Source organism: Brienomyrus brachyistius, chromosome 15, assembly GCF_023856365.1.
Source record: "Brienomyrus brachyistius isolate T26 chromosome 15, BBRACH_0.4, whole genome shotgun sequence".
Taxonomy (NCBI): domain Eukaryota; kingdom Metazoa; phylum Chordata; class Actinopteri; order Osteoglossiformes; family Mormyridae; genus Brienomyrus; species Brienomyrus brachyistius.
This window is the reverse complement of record NC_064547.1, coordinates 4890048-4907156: the sequence shown is the minus strand read 5'-3', so window position 1 is coordinate 4907156 and position 17109 is coordinate 4890048. Positions and strand designations below refer to the sequence as shown.

The following is a 17109-nucleotide window of genomic DNA, read 5'->3' as shown; positions in this document are numbered from 1 at the left end:
AACGAGGTCAGCTAGCATCCGTGGAGCAGCTGGGGTTAAAAGTGCCCTGCTCAAGTGCCCAAGAGTGATACTACTCTGCTGGTTCTGAGATTAGATCCCATGACCTCCTGGAAAGTGGGTGAGCCGGCTGTATGTGACATACACAGTTTTACACCTTAAACTCATCAGACACTCAACTCGAACTAATCAACTAGATCACACACAATGAGAGTTTAACCTTCTTACCACCAATGATCAGACAGGGATCATCCTACCAACCGTCTTCCAACCACATCCAGGGTCATGAAGCTGGAGCCTCTGTCAGGAAGCAGAGTCAGGCCATCACGCGTCGCACACGATGGGCAGCGCAGACACACCATTTCACGTGTGTGTTTTTGGGACTGCATGAGGAAACTGGAGCGCGCTAGAAGAAATCCACACAGTACTGCAAATGCAGAGAACAGGTCCAAACCCAAGAGAAGGCACCAGTGCTACTTTCTGAGCCACCATGCAGCCCTCATATGAGGACAAACGTTAAATGCTCACAACCATTTAATCATCTAATAGTATACAGATTAAGCTGAATATGCTTAATTATACATACAAAACTCAGTTCAGATAAGGACCTCTGATCTCCGTATCCATTGTCACAGCGGTAAATAACCACAAAGGATGAGCTTCAACTCTGTACACCAAAAACTATATTAAACCAGCTGGGGGAATAAAGGCACCACATTTAGGAACAAATTTTATTCATATTTAAAACAGATAATGCTTTAATTATTTTCTTTTGTACGCTAAGAAAATCATTTATGTCTGAATGATGTTCAGGCAACAGTGGTCAAAATGAAACGAATACAAAACAAATATGGCTAATATGCAGCAAATCAACAACCATCAGGACCCTGTTCCACGGGGTTTTGTGCTGTCCGCTTCCCCGAACCCAAACACATGCAATTCAAAGACAATTATTTAAAAACAGCAGTTTATCTTAGTAATCTTAAATACAGAATAAAGTTAGCAGTCATTTATTTATATCACATATTAAGTTTTTTTTTTTCCTTTTAAAAAATGGACCGTAAAACACAAAGGCCCCTTTTTTATCTTCACAACATTGGCACTTGTAAAGAGTTTGGCTCTACAAAGAAAGAATTGGCACACATTATAGTACATCATTTACATCTGGTATACTAAAAAAAGGAAAAGCAAACACAAATACCAATTTATACATACCTACGCAGTTACTCTTTAAAAAAGAAAATAAACATTCAGTTAATTTATTGAATTTTTTTTTAAAAATAGGGGGGGGGGGACTGGGATTAACGTTAATGTTCACCGTCTCAGTTCAGACCTCAGCCCCAGCCAGAAAGAACATCTCAGGACACCAGGAAGTGAGTTTCAAGCAGCGGCTGTGAACACTCACAAATCTGTGCAGGGCCCGTATTTCAAAGGGCTGTTCAGTGCACTGGCTCAGCACGGGTCAGAGGTCACCACAGGGAAAATGCCAGGCAGTCCTATTAACTTAGCCATTTACAATCCCTAATATATAAAGACCTTCACACACTGTGAGTGAATCATTTTAAATGAACTCAGGAGTCAACCGGTTTTAAGCACTTTAAGTGGTACCTTTTTAAAATTTTAATAAGCATGTTTAAGTCTCCAAATATTTAGTAGTACAAATGGAGACCCAGTCTACACTATTTTTATTCATCTACTGGGACTTTAATTTTCATCTTAAACTTTCAGTTCTGTTTCGCTACTTATAGCCTTGCAAGTGGAACTATCCACATGTCTATTTCAATATACAAATTTGGCAAATTAATGCAACAAAACATTTTACAAAACTGTTACCCATCGACAGAGAAAGTCATGTGTCACTTATCCATGTGGTAAACAATCAGGAAACTGGGTTTCTCGGCATTTCCGACATCACCCGCACTACTGTAAGATCACACAACTGAAATGGTAATAATTTTAGTGCTTTGAATCCAACTATAAAGACAACAAAAACCTTAAACAATAGTTTTTCTAATTTACAATACCATCCAGAATATACAGATTATTTACTTTGAGCAACTCAACACTGTCTGATCTCAGAACACTTAACCACAAGCAAGAATAAACAACAATTCAAAAATGAATTTGACTATATAAAAGAAAAAAAAACATAAAAATACATATTTTCCCCTCATTGGATAAGCCAACAGAATAAAAAGTCCAACGAGCTTGGAGCGACTTCTTACTGCTCGAAATGAGCAGAACACTAATTAAACGGGATGCAGTGTGCTTATCGAGGTATCCGTGGTCACTCACATGTAGAAATACATCGAGTTCCATCAGCCTCAGAGTATTGTCTAGCTACAGATCAGAATAACCCATCATTTGCTGCCCAATTAAAGGAAATTGACAGCATATCTTTAACAGCTCCTATACACCTATTGAGCCAAGGTTGGAAGTTATCGACTTGCAGTAAAGCTTCAATATATCGTACAAGATCAATAGCACAGGGTACTGCCCGCAAGGTGTGGCGTACCCTGCAACGGGGGAATGGAGCACAACCTGCAGCCGGGAGACTCCGATAAAACGAAACCGGTCTGTGCTTAGCTGTGGGCTGAAGGCCTGGGGTCCTGTCCCTCTCGTTGGCCTACAGTGACACCTTCTGTCGACAGCTCACCGAGAGAGCAGCAGCTTGAATGTAGCGATGCAAGCTCTTCTCAAAACATGCTGGGGTCGCTCAAAGTGAAGAGGAACAGGAAGTTGGCCAATGATGTTTATCGAGCTAGCAGAGGGCAGAGTGCGCACTGATGAATACAGCATAAAGGAATATCTGTCCATTTCAGATTTGTGGTTGTGGTGGGGGGGGGATTACAAAAAGCTTACAAATACAGCAGCATGTCTAATAGCTTTGAAGCAGTGGAAGAAAGAAAATGGTCTGTCGTTAATCAAGACCCACTGAACACTGTGACAAAAGCGTGTGTGTAAAATACTGGTAGTATTTCAATGACACACAGCAAATCATCATCTAAAAAGATGCTCTTAAAAGCTATGAGACCCACTGCCTTGCTGCGCCACCCACACTGAGCTGCTACAGCCCTATAAAAACTACGAATGTATGAAAAACAACAGGTAAACACTTTTACCCCTGAAAAAAATGGGATAATTGCGATTCATAATACGCACTAACATGAAAGCTGTAGCAATTTTCGTAGATGCTGAGCACTGGAGGTTGAGGCTAAATGTGAAAACCACGTTTGATTTCCAGTGCGTCTCTCCTCATATAACAGCACAGCAAAGCACTATAAAAATACACAGGAAAGTGGTATTAACAGCACTAATATAAAGAGAACTGGGCTGCATTAACAAAAATCAGAGATTCTCCCAGGTAATTTGTTTATACAGATCATGAAAACGATACAAAAGGGGCTGAGGGGTCAATGATAAGCCTGTATAGAACAGGTTCTTCAGTCCTTGCGAAGATGCTAATTGTACAGGCATAGGAGGAGAACCCCGGTGCTCACTGAACACAGCCTTAGTGTCTTGGTACTGGTACCACTGGAGAAAACGAAACATAAAAATAATTATATACATACAAAAAGTGCCACCAAATGTGTCTTCGGTTCCCGATAAGTGTTCAGAGAGGCGGTGCCTAAAGCTAGCCCCGCCCACGGTAAACGGTCAACACCCCCTGGCAGTTACCTTTGAGCGATATATAACAAAAGTGAAGCACACAGGCCACTACGCTTCAGAAAGTAAAAGGGAGTAGGCCTCTCCAGTCACGCAGAGGCGCCGGAAGCATGATCCAGGACATTTTACACAGCATCTGAGCCCGGCTACAATACCATAGCAGTGTCACACCACTCTCAGTGGAAATGCAAGCGTGTCAAGTTTTGTTCTGCCCTGCTCACCATAAGCTCATCTTCAGAGCAAGCAGATGAGGGTAACAAAGATGAACCTAACCTATTCCTTACATTCTGGACCTGCAAGCGATGATTAATGTAGTGTAGCCATTAACGTAGTCCAATAAAAGTGCATTAAAATTGCACCCGTTTCTGTCACCCAGGGTCTTGTCTTTAAAACCTCCGGCTGTTCAAATTGTATGCAATATAATAGCCCTTTTAATGAAGATGTCTGGAAATTCACCTGAATTACATTGCAAAGACAACTGCAATGAAGGAAATGACTAACGATGCGATCTTGGAAATACGTTTTCTTCAAAAAGGGAACCAGGAGAAGGTATTATCATGAAATTCTCTTAAATGCTTGCTTAAAGCTTTGCTTCTACATTAAAATTTTAATTGTACTCAGACCCAAAGTGACTTAAATATCTGACTGATACGAACAAACGATAAATATTTTTGCGTATAGAGACTGAGGAAAATCCGATTACTGCACCCATAAGGATTCAGACAGCAGTTCAGACAGCGCCCCCTACTTTGAGGAGGTACCAGTTCAAGATAGGAAAGATTCTCAACACCCACAAAGCTGGCCTTATATAAACAAACTAATAAAAATTCCGTTCAAAACTGAACATCTGTTTGATATGAATAAGCTAAGCACGTTAGTCGGCATTAACAACATTATGCTATGTTCAGCTCAGCGTTTACTCTTCAAACTATTGCTTGCAACTGTTCTGTCATCTAAATACAAATACAGCATGTAATATTTCGATAACTTAAAAATAGTCACAGTATCATGTAATGTCATTCACAAGAGTTAAGTGCAACTTAAGAATAGAGGGGGGCTTTTTGTCTCATGCCATTTTGTTTCGCAGTTCTCTTCGTACTTAGTTGCCTCACTCGCACAGGTTGATGTTACATTTCTGTTCCTCACACGAAGACCAAATATTTTGAGCTCCTGTGTTGCCTGGCTTTTCGGTAGAGATTAATGGGCGTGAACAGGCTGCCGTCAGTTGTTATTCATTCGGCGCGAGATGGGACCATTTAAAACTATACAAAATGCCGAAACATGCAAATACACCGATCCGAAAATAGGAAGAGAGAAAGAAAAAAAAAAAAAAAAAGGAACATGGGGACAGAAAAAAATATATATAAAAGCGGCAAAAAACTGACCATCCTTCAGGGCATCATTAACCCCGTGTTTACACACTGGTTCTCCGAATGACTGGGAAGTTTATAACAATTTCAGTTGCAATAGCAAAATTTTACATGTTCAGAATATTCAACACATTGTTTCTCTCCTGCTCTCAGATTTACGTTTTCTAGTAGATGTGAAAATCATGCATGTAGTTATATTTACCAACGTAAAATTAAGCTCACGCTTGATTCGGCGAACACAGCGTATCCTTGAGACACCACACTTGGCGTCACTGACTATTACAGCCCTGTTCATACAGGTTTCCCACAATCCTTTGGGTCCAAGAGCCCAACCCCCCGCAGAGTACGCCTTCCAGGTGTTCTGTCACACTCTCCCGATTTATGCTTCAAATCCCAAGCAGCTCACTAATTTAGCACTCATACCACAGCTATGGTGACCCTTTCGATAGGACAACGCTGAACCAACGTGATTAACGAAAACGAAACAAACTCAGTGTAAAAGCTAGTGTAAGGGCCTGTGCAGAAAGTCAGAGCTGTAGATATGGAGGGAATGAGGAGCCCCCAAAAATGCCACGAATGGGCGGAGCCAGTGTGTCAAAGGGCAAAAACAGCAGACCGTGGGTCTCTGGGGAGGCTGTGATGAAACACAGACAAGAGTCACAAACAGAATCAGGAAGCGAGGAGGTCTGGGTGGCGTGTGGATGAAGCTCAGCGACACTCGCATATGTATATAAGTGTGTGTGTATATGTGTGTGTATGTGTGTGTTTCGCCTCAGATGTGCGTTGTCCGCGCTCTGCCTTGACTGCGGCCTCTCGCTGGCATTCACACCAGGTTATATTCTTTGAGGTTGAGCTGCAGGATGGTGTCCTTGACAGCGGCGAACACGAAGCGGATGTTCTCTGTGTCGGTGGCGCAGGTGAAGTGGGAGTAGATGATCTTGTCGCTGTCTGGGTTCAGGTCCACAAACATCTTCAGGATGAATTCCCGAGCTGCCTGCGCATCTCTCTGGGGACCTGGGTGGACATTCACAGCATTACCACCTTCGTCATTAGATGGAAAACAAACCAAATGAAAATTAACCCTTCAGTCCTCCATCCACCCCCAGTAATTTCTGCCTGTTCTTGGGGGAACCCAAAATGAAACAATAGTATCCAAATCAGACGCGTGGATCAACACTCACATTAGAGAGTTTCTTTCTTGGTCCTGCAAACTGTGACTATTGCTCGGTGTTTTGAAATTTAAATTCTCAATTTTTCATTGTTTTTTAATTACAATGCTTCCCCAACTTGCTAATCTTCTCTAATGGAAATTTCAGTGCCTGAAAAAGGCCCATAAAAAACAACCACTTGCGTTTAGGCCTAAGTGGCAAAAATGTGCGAGAAAGGGTCTGGGTCTGAAAGCACAGATATTCATATTGAAACTTTAAGCAGAAGTTTTGCATGTTACCTTCTATGCTATTTGTTTCCTTGATTTTTATAAAAATCCATTGGATATAGAAGCTCTGGCATTGATTTCTCTCTGACAAAATAAAATCATTTTCTTACACCAATACACAATAGAATATTCCTAGTACCAATAAGCTTTTGCGAGTCAGCATTCTCATATACCGCCTTGCAAGGGCTGTGTCACCTCAAAGCTGTGACAAACAAGTGGTAATGAGTGTTGAACGCCACCAAAGAAGTGTTCGCAGGGTTGTATCAAAGAATTGATTTGACCTCACACCCTCCACCAGCTTCTGTTATGCCTATGGGTAGGAAGTGATTAACGCGTTGAAACAAACTTCCTTGTTGCAGGTTTCTTGGGCTGTTTTGAGCAAATCAGGTCACTCCTAGATCTCAGACAAAGTAGCCACTTCCCTGATTGGTGGCATCATTGTCCTGAGAAGTTTCACTTGGTAACCAGTTACCTACGGTTTCCACTCAACTGTTTAAACAGCCAAAGAAAACAAAACAAAACAAAACCCCGAGAGATTAACAGTCAAAGCACTGTGGGAGAGTCTTCTGATCTGAAGCTCTACTAGCCCAGCACTGCAGACCACGCCAGCCCTGGATCCTGTCCCTTCTCTGTATTCAACTCAGTTTCTGCTTTGGTCTGTCCTCCTCCTCACAGCCTCTCCACTTCTACGTGACAATGGCATCGTAGACTTCTAGAGCCACACAGAACTCATCATCCAGGCCTGGATCTGTCAGGTAACTCCCTGGGTGCCGTCCTCTTATGACTGTAAAAAAATTTACTCGGTTTCCATTGGAGGGCAGCCTGTTCCCCTAAGACTAGGAATTCCAAACCTTTTGATGACCAGCAACGTTGTGCAAAAAAAATTCACGGACCAGAGGATCACACACGATCATGAGGAAATATCAACATTGCCAAAAGCATAGCATGTTTGCTAACTGTAACAAATCACAGCGAATGATGCAATTATTTAAGTTTCCACAATAAAAACAATAACAAAAAGCCAATTCAATATGATCTCTGGGCCTGTTTCCCCATTACAGGCCAGTCATAACGATGGGTAATGGGGGAGAGGGACAAACAATGTGTCTCTTACATCAAACCTGTTCCTGAACCGTCAAAGCTGTAAATCCAGCCTCACACCAGGAGGTGGATATACAAGGCCATAAATGCCTTTGTGGCGAATGCACACATCCCCTTTCACTTTGATCCGAAATGATGAAGCAGATCGTTTGAGCTCCAGTTTCTTCACATGCAAATCCGAACGTGCAAATGACAGGGGTCAAATAAAAAACGGGTGTGATTTGAAACTAAATAGTGCTCAGGAAGTCTCGGGACGCTTGCTTAATTCAGTAACAACGTGGCAAATTTATTGGTTTCAAAATCAAAGTCCATTGACGAGCGTAACCCTAACATATCGGCATACATCATACACAAACATTTTCTCATCTTTGACTTACCCATTCAGCTCTGTTGCCATTTTGCTGTAAATTATAGTCAATGGCTTCCAAATGGATACTAAATACGAATGTTTGGTATTTAAGGTACAGATCTTTCAGAACTCTGTATTACTCTCTCTAATAATGTTTAATGTATCGCCTTGGGACAACTGTTGTGAAAGGCGCTATACAAAAATGAATTGAACTGAAACTATAATTTGGGTTTCAATTTATTAGTACTTGAAATGAACATTTTACTTAAAACTTAAAAACATTTACTGAATCAAGTAAGCATCCCAAGACTTTGTAATCACTAGTTTTTTTGGAAATTATAACCCCCGCAAACCCCCAGCATTCCACGGCACCAGTTACACAAGACAGATAAGCTTTTCTAATCAACCTTGCACTATGTTCACTAATGGTCTGAGCCTCATGCTGCTTACTTTTGCTGGTATTTGCTTGTTTTATCTTCGCCATTCTGTGAGCTGATTCATTTCTCTGCCACATGGTGTCTCCAAACATCCACAAAGCAAAAAATAGAACCGGCACAATCCTTAAGGTCTCAAACACCATCCCGCTTAATCACTTATAATCTCAGCCATCAGGGTTTGGCACTCAGAGAATCTGTGCATAATATCCTCAGCCTGTCAGGCTTCAAATAAAACCCATTGTCAAACTCCTCACTTTGTTGGGCCAGCATAAGTTCTTCACGACACAATTAGCACAGATTAAATGCTGTGCACGGTGTTGCTCAAAGGGCTTTAGGTGTGAGCCTTTAAATGTCAAAGCAGTATTTCATAATTATTCACCCATTCATTTGTGAGACAATACCAGGTTTCTCCAGTCAATAGGTATGGAAAGGAATGGTGATATTCAAAATGTATTCGACATACATCTAGTACAATTCAATGTTGTTTGTAATAGGCATACAGAACTGGATGATCTTATTGTGGACTATTTGGAGAAAAAGGATTAGGCACACTGACATGCAAACACAGTGGAGATGGGCAGGGATTTATACCGGAACGTAGGGGATTCCAGGGAATCAGATGATGCAGAAAATGGATAAACAAAAACTCACCATCAAACTCTGGAAAGTAGTCCACCAAGTGAGAGTACATAATCTTCTCCTCCAGCAGGTCCTTCTTGTTCAGGAACAAGATGACTGAAGAGTTTTGAAACCAAGGATACGTGATTATTGTCCTAAATAGTGCTTTACTTTCTTCCATCCGATTCTAAAAAGAGAAGAAACGAGAAAAGTTATGAATGAAGCGGGAAGGATGATTCTGTAACAATGTCAATTTGTTCTGATCCAAGCGAGAGAGTCCGGTAATGGCGCCATGCTAGCATTACAATACATCACACAATCATTTTACTCTACTTTCTACATCTATAAGCATTTGGCGGAGCGAAAAATACAAACAAAATTAGAGCCCAATTCACCCATTTCGAAGTAATTAGGAAACAGGCACTGAAGTGAACAGCTAAGCAAACTGGGGGGAGCTGAAACACGACCACCAAACAGCATCATTAAGGGATAGGTATGCCCGCACGTCCTCTACAAGATGTCGGATGGGTAGGAGCTACACACCTCGTTGTCGGACTCCACCAGTACCTGGTCGTACTCGCTCAGGGCCACCAGAAACATGATGGAGGTCACGTTCTCAAAACAGTGAATCCACTTGCGGCGCTCAGATCGCTGCCCACCCACATCGACCATCCTGAGAATGCCAGTAGCCGGGGGGGGGGGGGGGGGGGGGGGCAAATTCAGGAGGCAAGTTAAAACAGCAGCAAACAGGTAATGTATGTTTCCTGGCAGCTGTTTGGGGGGGGGGGGGGGGGACCTACCAATTCAAGAATACTGGGCAAATTTTCTGAAAACATTTTTAGAGTGTTAAACACTGCAAATGAACCAACTACGAAGAAATTTAAATAACTGATGGATTACAGAACACAATAATCGGAGTGTCTAATTTGTTAAGCAGACTATTATTTTTGTTGTAATTATTATAGCAAAACAACAACAACAACAATTATTTATTTTGTATTGAGGCACTGAATTTTTAAAAAGTGTTTGACCTGATGAAGTATGTTGTTGCTTTTATTAGGCACAATATTCGATGCACAAGGGCATTTAACAATCTTTTAGGCTTTTCAAACTGCTTGGTGGTCCAGTCATTAGTTCTCTGTAATAATACTAACTTTATTCACTTGAGCAAATACTGAAACCAGAATCTGACTAAACACACAGATTGGGTGTAGATGGTAATGGTTGAGAACAACAGGCCAAATGTCAGAAAGGGTAGAACTGTATTTACATCCCTCTGGATGTCTGCCAGCTGACCTTGACCTGAAGCTGCACCTTGGGCACCACTGTGTACATCAACCCGTTTACAATTCTCCCGAAATGATGGAGTGGAAATCCACTGTGAGCATGACCGTGCTGGTCACATTCCATGCTATTAGCATGCTGTATATGTTCAGTGTCTGCAGGAACAAATGAAACCTTAAAATCAACATCAGATTTGTGTTGTGCGCAAATTCTCAGGTTCATCGCTATACTTAATTCAGCAGTCATTCATTTTGTAAAAGACTGTCAGGGTTGGGTTAATTTAGCAAGACAGGCGATACTGTTCAGGTTTTGCTAAACAGAAGTGACACAAAACAGTTCGTGTTAATAACCACGATTCAACTACGGTCACACCTTCAGGACCAAACAAGACAAACCCATATGCAAGAGTGTCAACATTGTCTCCCTTAGGGGGATCGACTGACGTTAAGCTTGGCAGACAATGGCACAGCAGTCTTTGTTGACACCAAACCATGGTGGACTAGAGGTCATGCAAGCAAGATCACTGGACGTCAGTGTTTGCACTTTGACCCCAAGAAAACAGACAGGAATCTGCATTCACAGCAATGCCTCCTTCCTCCACTAGGGGCATGTTTTCCTCTCTTTTTGGCAAGATTCCTTCTAGGTATTTTAATGACGGACAAAAATGCCTGTATGTGATTTTCAGAAGCGTTCAGTGATCTGGGGGGGGGGGGGGGGATCTGTACGTGACTATAAAGCACGAGGGTGGTCAGAAGCAGAGGACATCCATGATTATGGTCAAATAAATAACTGACTAAAAAGGGCTGGTCGCTCTTCATGTGTAAGTGGTCGCAGGGTCATTAATAATCAGCGTCAGTAGGTCCTCGGGCATAACCTATAAAAAGTGCAGCGTCGGTACCAGCCTGAACCATCGGAGTGGACTATGTCTGTCACACCCGGGCCTCAAGACTCCATGCTCTGGAACATTGCAGATCTCATACACCATGGCGATAGGACAGCTTCTCTAAAGACGGATGGACTAGAATTGCGGCCGAGTTCTGTCCCTTGACTTCCACTGATATGACTACCATTATGAGTCGTGTGATTTAATTCTGTTCCTACTCACCTACTCAGGTATGACAATATCGCACCGGTTAACTATTCAAATACGAACTACGGTGCGCCAGAAGGCAACACAGTCAAATGATATCACAGATCCTGCAAAAGCCAGCCTTTCGTAAGGAAACCGCACCATAAAAATTAATAAATATAAATCAAAAATTCTATAGCCTAGTGAGAAACCAGGCTGTAATACTTCATGGGCAACTTCTGCTGATTTTCTACGATAAGGGCCTAACCTTCAAAACCCAGTGGCCTACTTCCGTGGGTAAGCGTTCCTCGTCTTACAGCACAGAATCTGTACACCAGGAGTAAAGCAGATCTAGGCAAGACAAACATCCTGTTAGCAGGATCTAAAGAGGCAGAATTAAGGCACTTAGGAGACACACGGGCGCTTCGACTTGGGCACCCGCTGGGGCCAGCCGGCTTCACCCGACAGGGAAGGCTTTGCTCACTCGTGTAAACTGGAAGCATGGTCACAGCTTCCACCAATAGCAACGATGCACCGGAACCCACATCTAGACAACAAGCCAGGTGGAACTCAGCCGGGCCCACAAGTAAATCGGGGTGGCTGTGCCGGTCTGTGGTGTGCAAACTGCAGGACGCTCGGGAGAGGCCCCTGTTTCGTGATTCTGCGATTCCAGCCTGCGATGGCAGTCGAGCTCGGTAATAGATGGGCCCCACAGGAGCAACCCGCCCAAAATAAAGCTCCTTCAACACGGGGTCGACCTCATTTCCTGTTGCAGTATAGAGTGACCTACTTTTGACGATGTAGGACGGGCCGGAATGGCTGCATACTTAATTCCAAAATTCAGCAAGGATGGTGGCAATTAAAAACTCGAGGGACAGCTGGGCTCACTTGTGGTCCCATTGGGCTGAGGACAGTGCAGATAGGGACGGGCACATCACTGATTAGCACCTTCGCCTGATGTGTCACCCCCGCACTGGACAGCAGCGGGAATGGGAACCCTGAGAAATGCTCTAACCGCACTTTACCGCGAGTGTCCTCGGAATGAGGGCACCGACACGACTATCAAGGAGCCTAGAAACGAAGGCTTGCTGCCGACTCCTTCATTGAAGGTCCCTCCCCAGGTCCCACACACAGGCAGGAAAAAGACCTCCGGTTTCAGTCGACCCAAGGTCACATATTGGAAGAGGGTTATTTTTTGTTCTAGAATCACACGGGGAGACCCACAAAACAAGACACTGCAACCACTAAAAGCACAAGCCTTGGGAATCATTAACTGATAAGTGATTAAAAAATTATAAGCATTGAAACATCATGAAAATAGTGTTCCCCCCACCCCCACATTTTGAACATTCATTTAAACAACCAATACCAGATAGTTAAAACAACAAATGTGAACATAAACATTTGAAAATAAATTAAAACAGCAGATCCAGTCAGACCTGCATTTTCTACCTGAATATGATGCTCTGCAAGTCGAATGGATATTCGATGATCCCCGTGGTCGGGATGCGAACCCTCAGCACGTCCTGCTGGGTTGGCAGATACGACGGGTCGGCAATACGATCCAGGTCAGTGAGATAGCTGCAGACAGGGAGAAAGACGGCGACAGCAGCCATGAAGCAGCAGACCTGCACATACAGGCTGATGGCCTTTCCCACCCAGGAAGACACGGATTATGTGTTTAGATTAGGATTAGATGATTATATGATATCCCACTTGTATAACCATTGAAACATAAAATCAGAGGTACAATAAAAAAAAAGTTTTATTCTAACTACAAGGTATGGTCACAAAACATCTAAGCATTTTAGCTTCTTTGAGAGCTGTTACTGTACAAAGTTTAAAAATTCATAATGACCCATATATCTATGGCAAAAATGATTTTGGAGAGACCATTATTACACAGATATTCAAACTGGAATAAGCAGACAATACACATTCAACTGAATGTGAACTTCTTTTCCAAAATAGATTAACAGTACTTTGTCATTTTAATTGAAACGACGACATTAAGTATTTTCATGGTCTTTCGGTAGCGGTTAATATGGACACCATCAGAGGAGACACAGAATTTTATGACCGAGTGTGGAAGCACCTTTCTTCAGAGTGCAGAACGCCCATCTCTGCAGTATTACTCCACAGTAATACCCCAGGAGTACACTCCACAGTAATACCCCAGGAGTACACTCCACAGTAATACCCCAGGAGTACACTCCACAGTAATACCCCAGGAGTACATTCTACATGGCAAAGAGATGCTCCAACTTGACACAGCCACTAGAAGCTACGTGTTCTTTTGTACTATGGACATAGGATGGATGTGTGTGTGTGTGTGTGTGAGAGAGAGAATGAGTGAGTGACTGACTGAGTGAACACTGACTTCTGTACACAGCAGACACTGCTGTACATGCATCAGTAACCCTACTGTGTCATGTCGTACAACAGGCAACAAAAAAGACATCAAGACAGACCATGTAACACACACTTCGATTGGACCTGGCTGAACAGGCAGCCAATAATCTTCTGCAAATCAATCATGGTAAACAACAGTTTCTATATAGTACAGTGCAATAAAAACTGTCCTAAATAAACCATGATGTGACAAAACACATATCTAACAATAGGGTGGGCATCTGGTTACCAATTCAACAAGCTAATTAAGACCATTCTGAGCTGCAGACAAATTATTCCGTTTAGTCATACAAACTACATGAATTCCTGTCACTTCAAATAAGACGCCGACATAACAGGTACTTCATGTGGGTACGAATGTGACTGAATATCCTTCACTTACGAGGTTTGTGTCAACACTGCTGTCCTTCATACACTTACTACAACTGGGCAGACAGACAAGCAAAAAAATGGTTTACAGAAATAATTTACTTTAAATCACTGCTTAATTCAAAGGTCCACATTAAAAGAACGAACATAAAATCTGAAAAACATAAAATGAACCAAATTCCACAATAGAACCAGGCAGAGGTGAGACATTCATGTCCAAGAAATAAAAGTCCAGACTAGGATTTAATTTCAACCAACCAATTGAGTACAGAGTCGGGCACAAAGTACACAACTGTTTGGTTGAAACAAAATCTTGGTCTGGATTTTTATTTTCTGGACCTGAACTACCCACCTCTGGAACCGTGGCAGGACTTAACACCTGGGTATGGGCCATCAAGATTTAACAATACAGCACAGCAGATTACACACAGATTAAAACATCAATATTAGAACCAAATCAGTAAAATATGTGCAGGGAAATGGCTACATTTCAGCACAACCAAAAATATGTAACGGAAATGCATTTAAATAAGCAGCCAAAAAATTTCACAAAAAATAAATAAAATGCAACATGCATCCAGACAGGGCAAAAATTCTAAGACAAGTTTTCTGATCTGAGCTGCATGGGATTCAGCTTCACAATTTCCACACAGAACTGAGATTATGGTGCTTTTCCACTGCCACCAAGAACCGAGCTATACTTGAGCCGGACCATGAACTCTTGGTTTTCCATCGTAAAATATCCAAGCCGTACCTGAGCTGTACTGCAGCTTTAACCCACCTGAGCAGGGCCAAAAGTGTGACCAAACAAAGCTGCTCGTATCACCGGCCTCTGATTGGTCGAAATACACTGAGATACCAGTGTCCTGCACATGGATGATTGGAAGGAAAGGGTATATTCTATATATTATTCATTATTAGTAATAAAAATTTAGAAATTAGCACATAGTAAATCACAATGTACACCATGTGAACAGTAAAGCATCTTCGGTTTTATGTCACTGTCGCTCTCCAAACCTGGCAACGCCTTTACCGAGCCGACCTTTCTGCAGTGGAAAACCAAAGTGAGCTGGAACCGCACTGTAATTAGCCTCTGTTTGCAGTATGGGTTGAGTACAGCTCGGTTCCTTTATGCCAGTGGAAGAATACCACTAGTCAGGATAAGACTGATTCTGACATAGCAGAAAATTGTCGGAACGTCATGAAAATAGGGGGATCACACAGAGTGACAGAGGTCAAACTGTGTTTTCTGGGAGAGAGGAGAGGGCAAAATCTGTCCTGCTTTTTACAAGAGACAGTAAACCCAGGAGGGCCAAGCTAAAATTGTGCAGTGAGCAGCACGACCCGGATCACAATTCCATTACAAGTAACATATGCATGCATACAAAGGGCATGCAAAATTTGCATTTCAAGACCTTCGTGTCATGTACCTTTTTGGTTGACTTCAAAAAAGATAACATTTTTCTATGCTAACTGGTCATTTTATCGCTGTCCAATCACACAAACTGGCTACACATCATTTATCATGTCAGAGGCCCGGGTCTGGGGGTGGGGACCCTCCCCTTGTAGGGCTGGGCGATGCGGCAAAATGTTTTACATTACGATATGAAAAAAAAAAATTCAGCCCATGTTGGTAATTCTCATGATGTAGTTCTCTCTTTACTTCAAGGCTCCATTTTTGCTTTAAATTCCCTAGGAATTGTTCTTAAGCACATTCAGACCACGAAGAAATTCAACAAATTGCATGAACTGATAATCTAATTTTAGTAAATAAATACCACACCACTTTGTCATAGGGTGTAACACCAGTAGTACAGTTTGTTGCTAGGTTCTCGCTCCTGGGGACAGGTTTGACACTGATAGTAGAACTGTCACCTTTCCTGTACCGAAAAGTAAAACAATGCGTCGCATTTTTAACTACAGGATGCAGATTTTCCTGTGTGAATTTATGCTTCACACTGAAAATGGAAACTTTAGCTGCTGGTGTTTGAGACTATAAGACTCTAATCAGTCTGCGATGGTTCCCATTTCAGCTGGTACAAGTTTTGGGCAAATTTACAGTCCACAGTATCAGACTGTCGCGTGTCGAATTTAAAACTGCAAAAAAGTACCGCTGCCCCATCAGTGTCTTTTTGCCTTGTTTATTCACAATAATCTCCTTTTGTAAAAAGGTGATGTGGCCGCTGAGACATCCCTTTCTTACGAGGAAGTGCTCATTTCTTCCATATCATTACCAAAGCAGTAACATATGGCGAGCTCTGCTAACTCGATCAAGCTTGCTGTGTCCGAGTTGGTTTTAAGAGAGCATCAGCCAAAGCTGCAAAGAAAACACATTAGAAACGTCAACAGCTCATCGCATCTGCAGGTGATTATAACATCTAACGGGCAACGGCATGGTTGTCCGACAAAACGTGACATTTTGGACGCCGCCCTCGCATGCTCAGTAGTATCAGTCCTGCAAATACTTCCATTTATATTTTATTCATTTCTCTGACACTTATCTGAAGCGATTTCCAGCAGAGGGAAGGGCTACAATTTCTGTGTATGCTCCCTGCAATTTCCACTCCTGTTTCTAAAAGGTTTCTTCTTTCACGCCCCGAATTCACACATTTGGCCATCCTTGTGCTCTTTTAAGGTTGTATTGTATAAATGTGGGTAGCAGTGGATCTCTTCACATAACTTCTAGCCACAAAGCCTCCATGGTTTCTGCTGCTCTAAGTGGACACAAAAACATGGAGGCACGTGTTCGGTGTCGCGGTCGACCGTTGTGGACCCTTTCGGCCATGCAAACTATAAACAAATGTTAAATACATCTGATGTACAAAAAAAAAAATCCTGATTACTTTAATAATAATAATAATTATTATTACGCATAACATTCACCCATTACCTTTTGAAATTTTGAAAGTATACAGTCAACGGTCAGTGCTGGACTTCAAATACATCAACGTTCTGCTGCTTTGCAACACTTGAAAGTTGAGTCTTCTGTTCCAAGCCATAAT

General features: G+C 42.3%; 1 protein-coding gene across 3 annotated transcripts in view; it reads right to left on the bottom strand.

The window, feature by feature from the left end:
* Positions 1-714: 714 nt before the first annotated feature.
* The window catches only part of LOC125709173 (guanine nucleotide-binding protein subunit alpha-11-like), a 41660-nt gene continuing 25265 nt past the window's right edge, over positions 715-17109 (bottom strand). For all 3 annotated transcript variants that reach the window (XM_048977353.1, XM_048977354.1, XM_048977355.1), the window contains exons 4-7: positions 12779-12907; positions 9517-9646; positions 9007-9160; positions 715-6047 (exon numbers count right to left, since the gene is read on the bottom strand). In XM_048977353.1, the coding sequence (XP_048833310.1) occupies positions 5857-6047; positions 9007-9160; positions 9517-9646; positions 12779-12907 (604 nt within the window). In that variant the 3' untranslated portion in view covers positions 715-5856. The remainder of the gene's footprint in view (positions 6048-9006; positions 9161-9516; positions 9647-12778; positions 12908-17109) is intronic.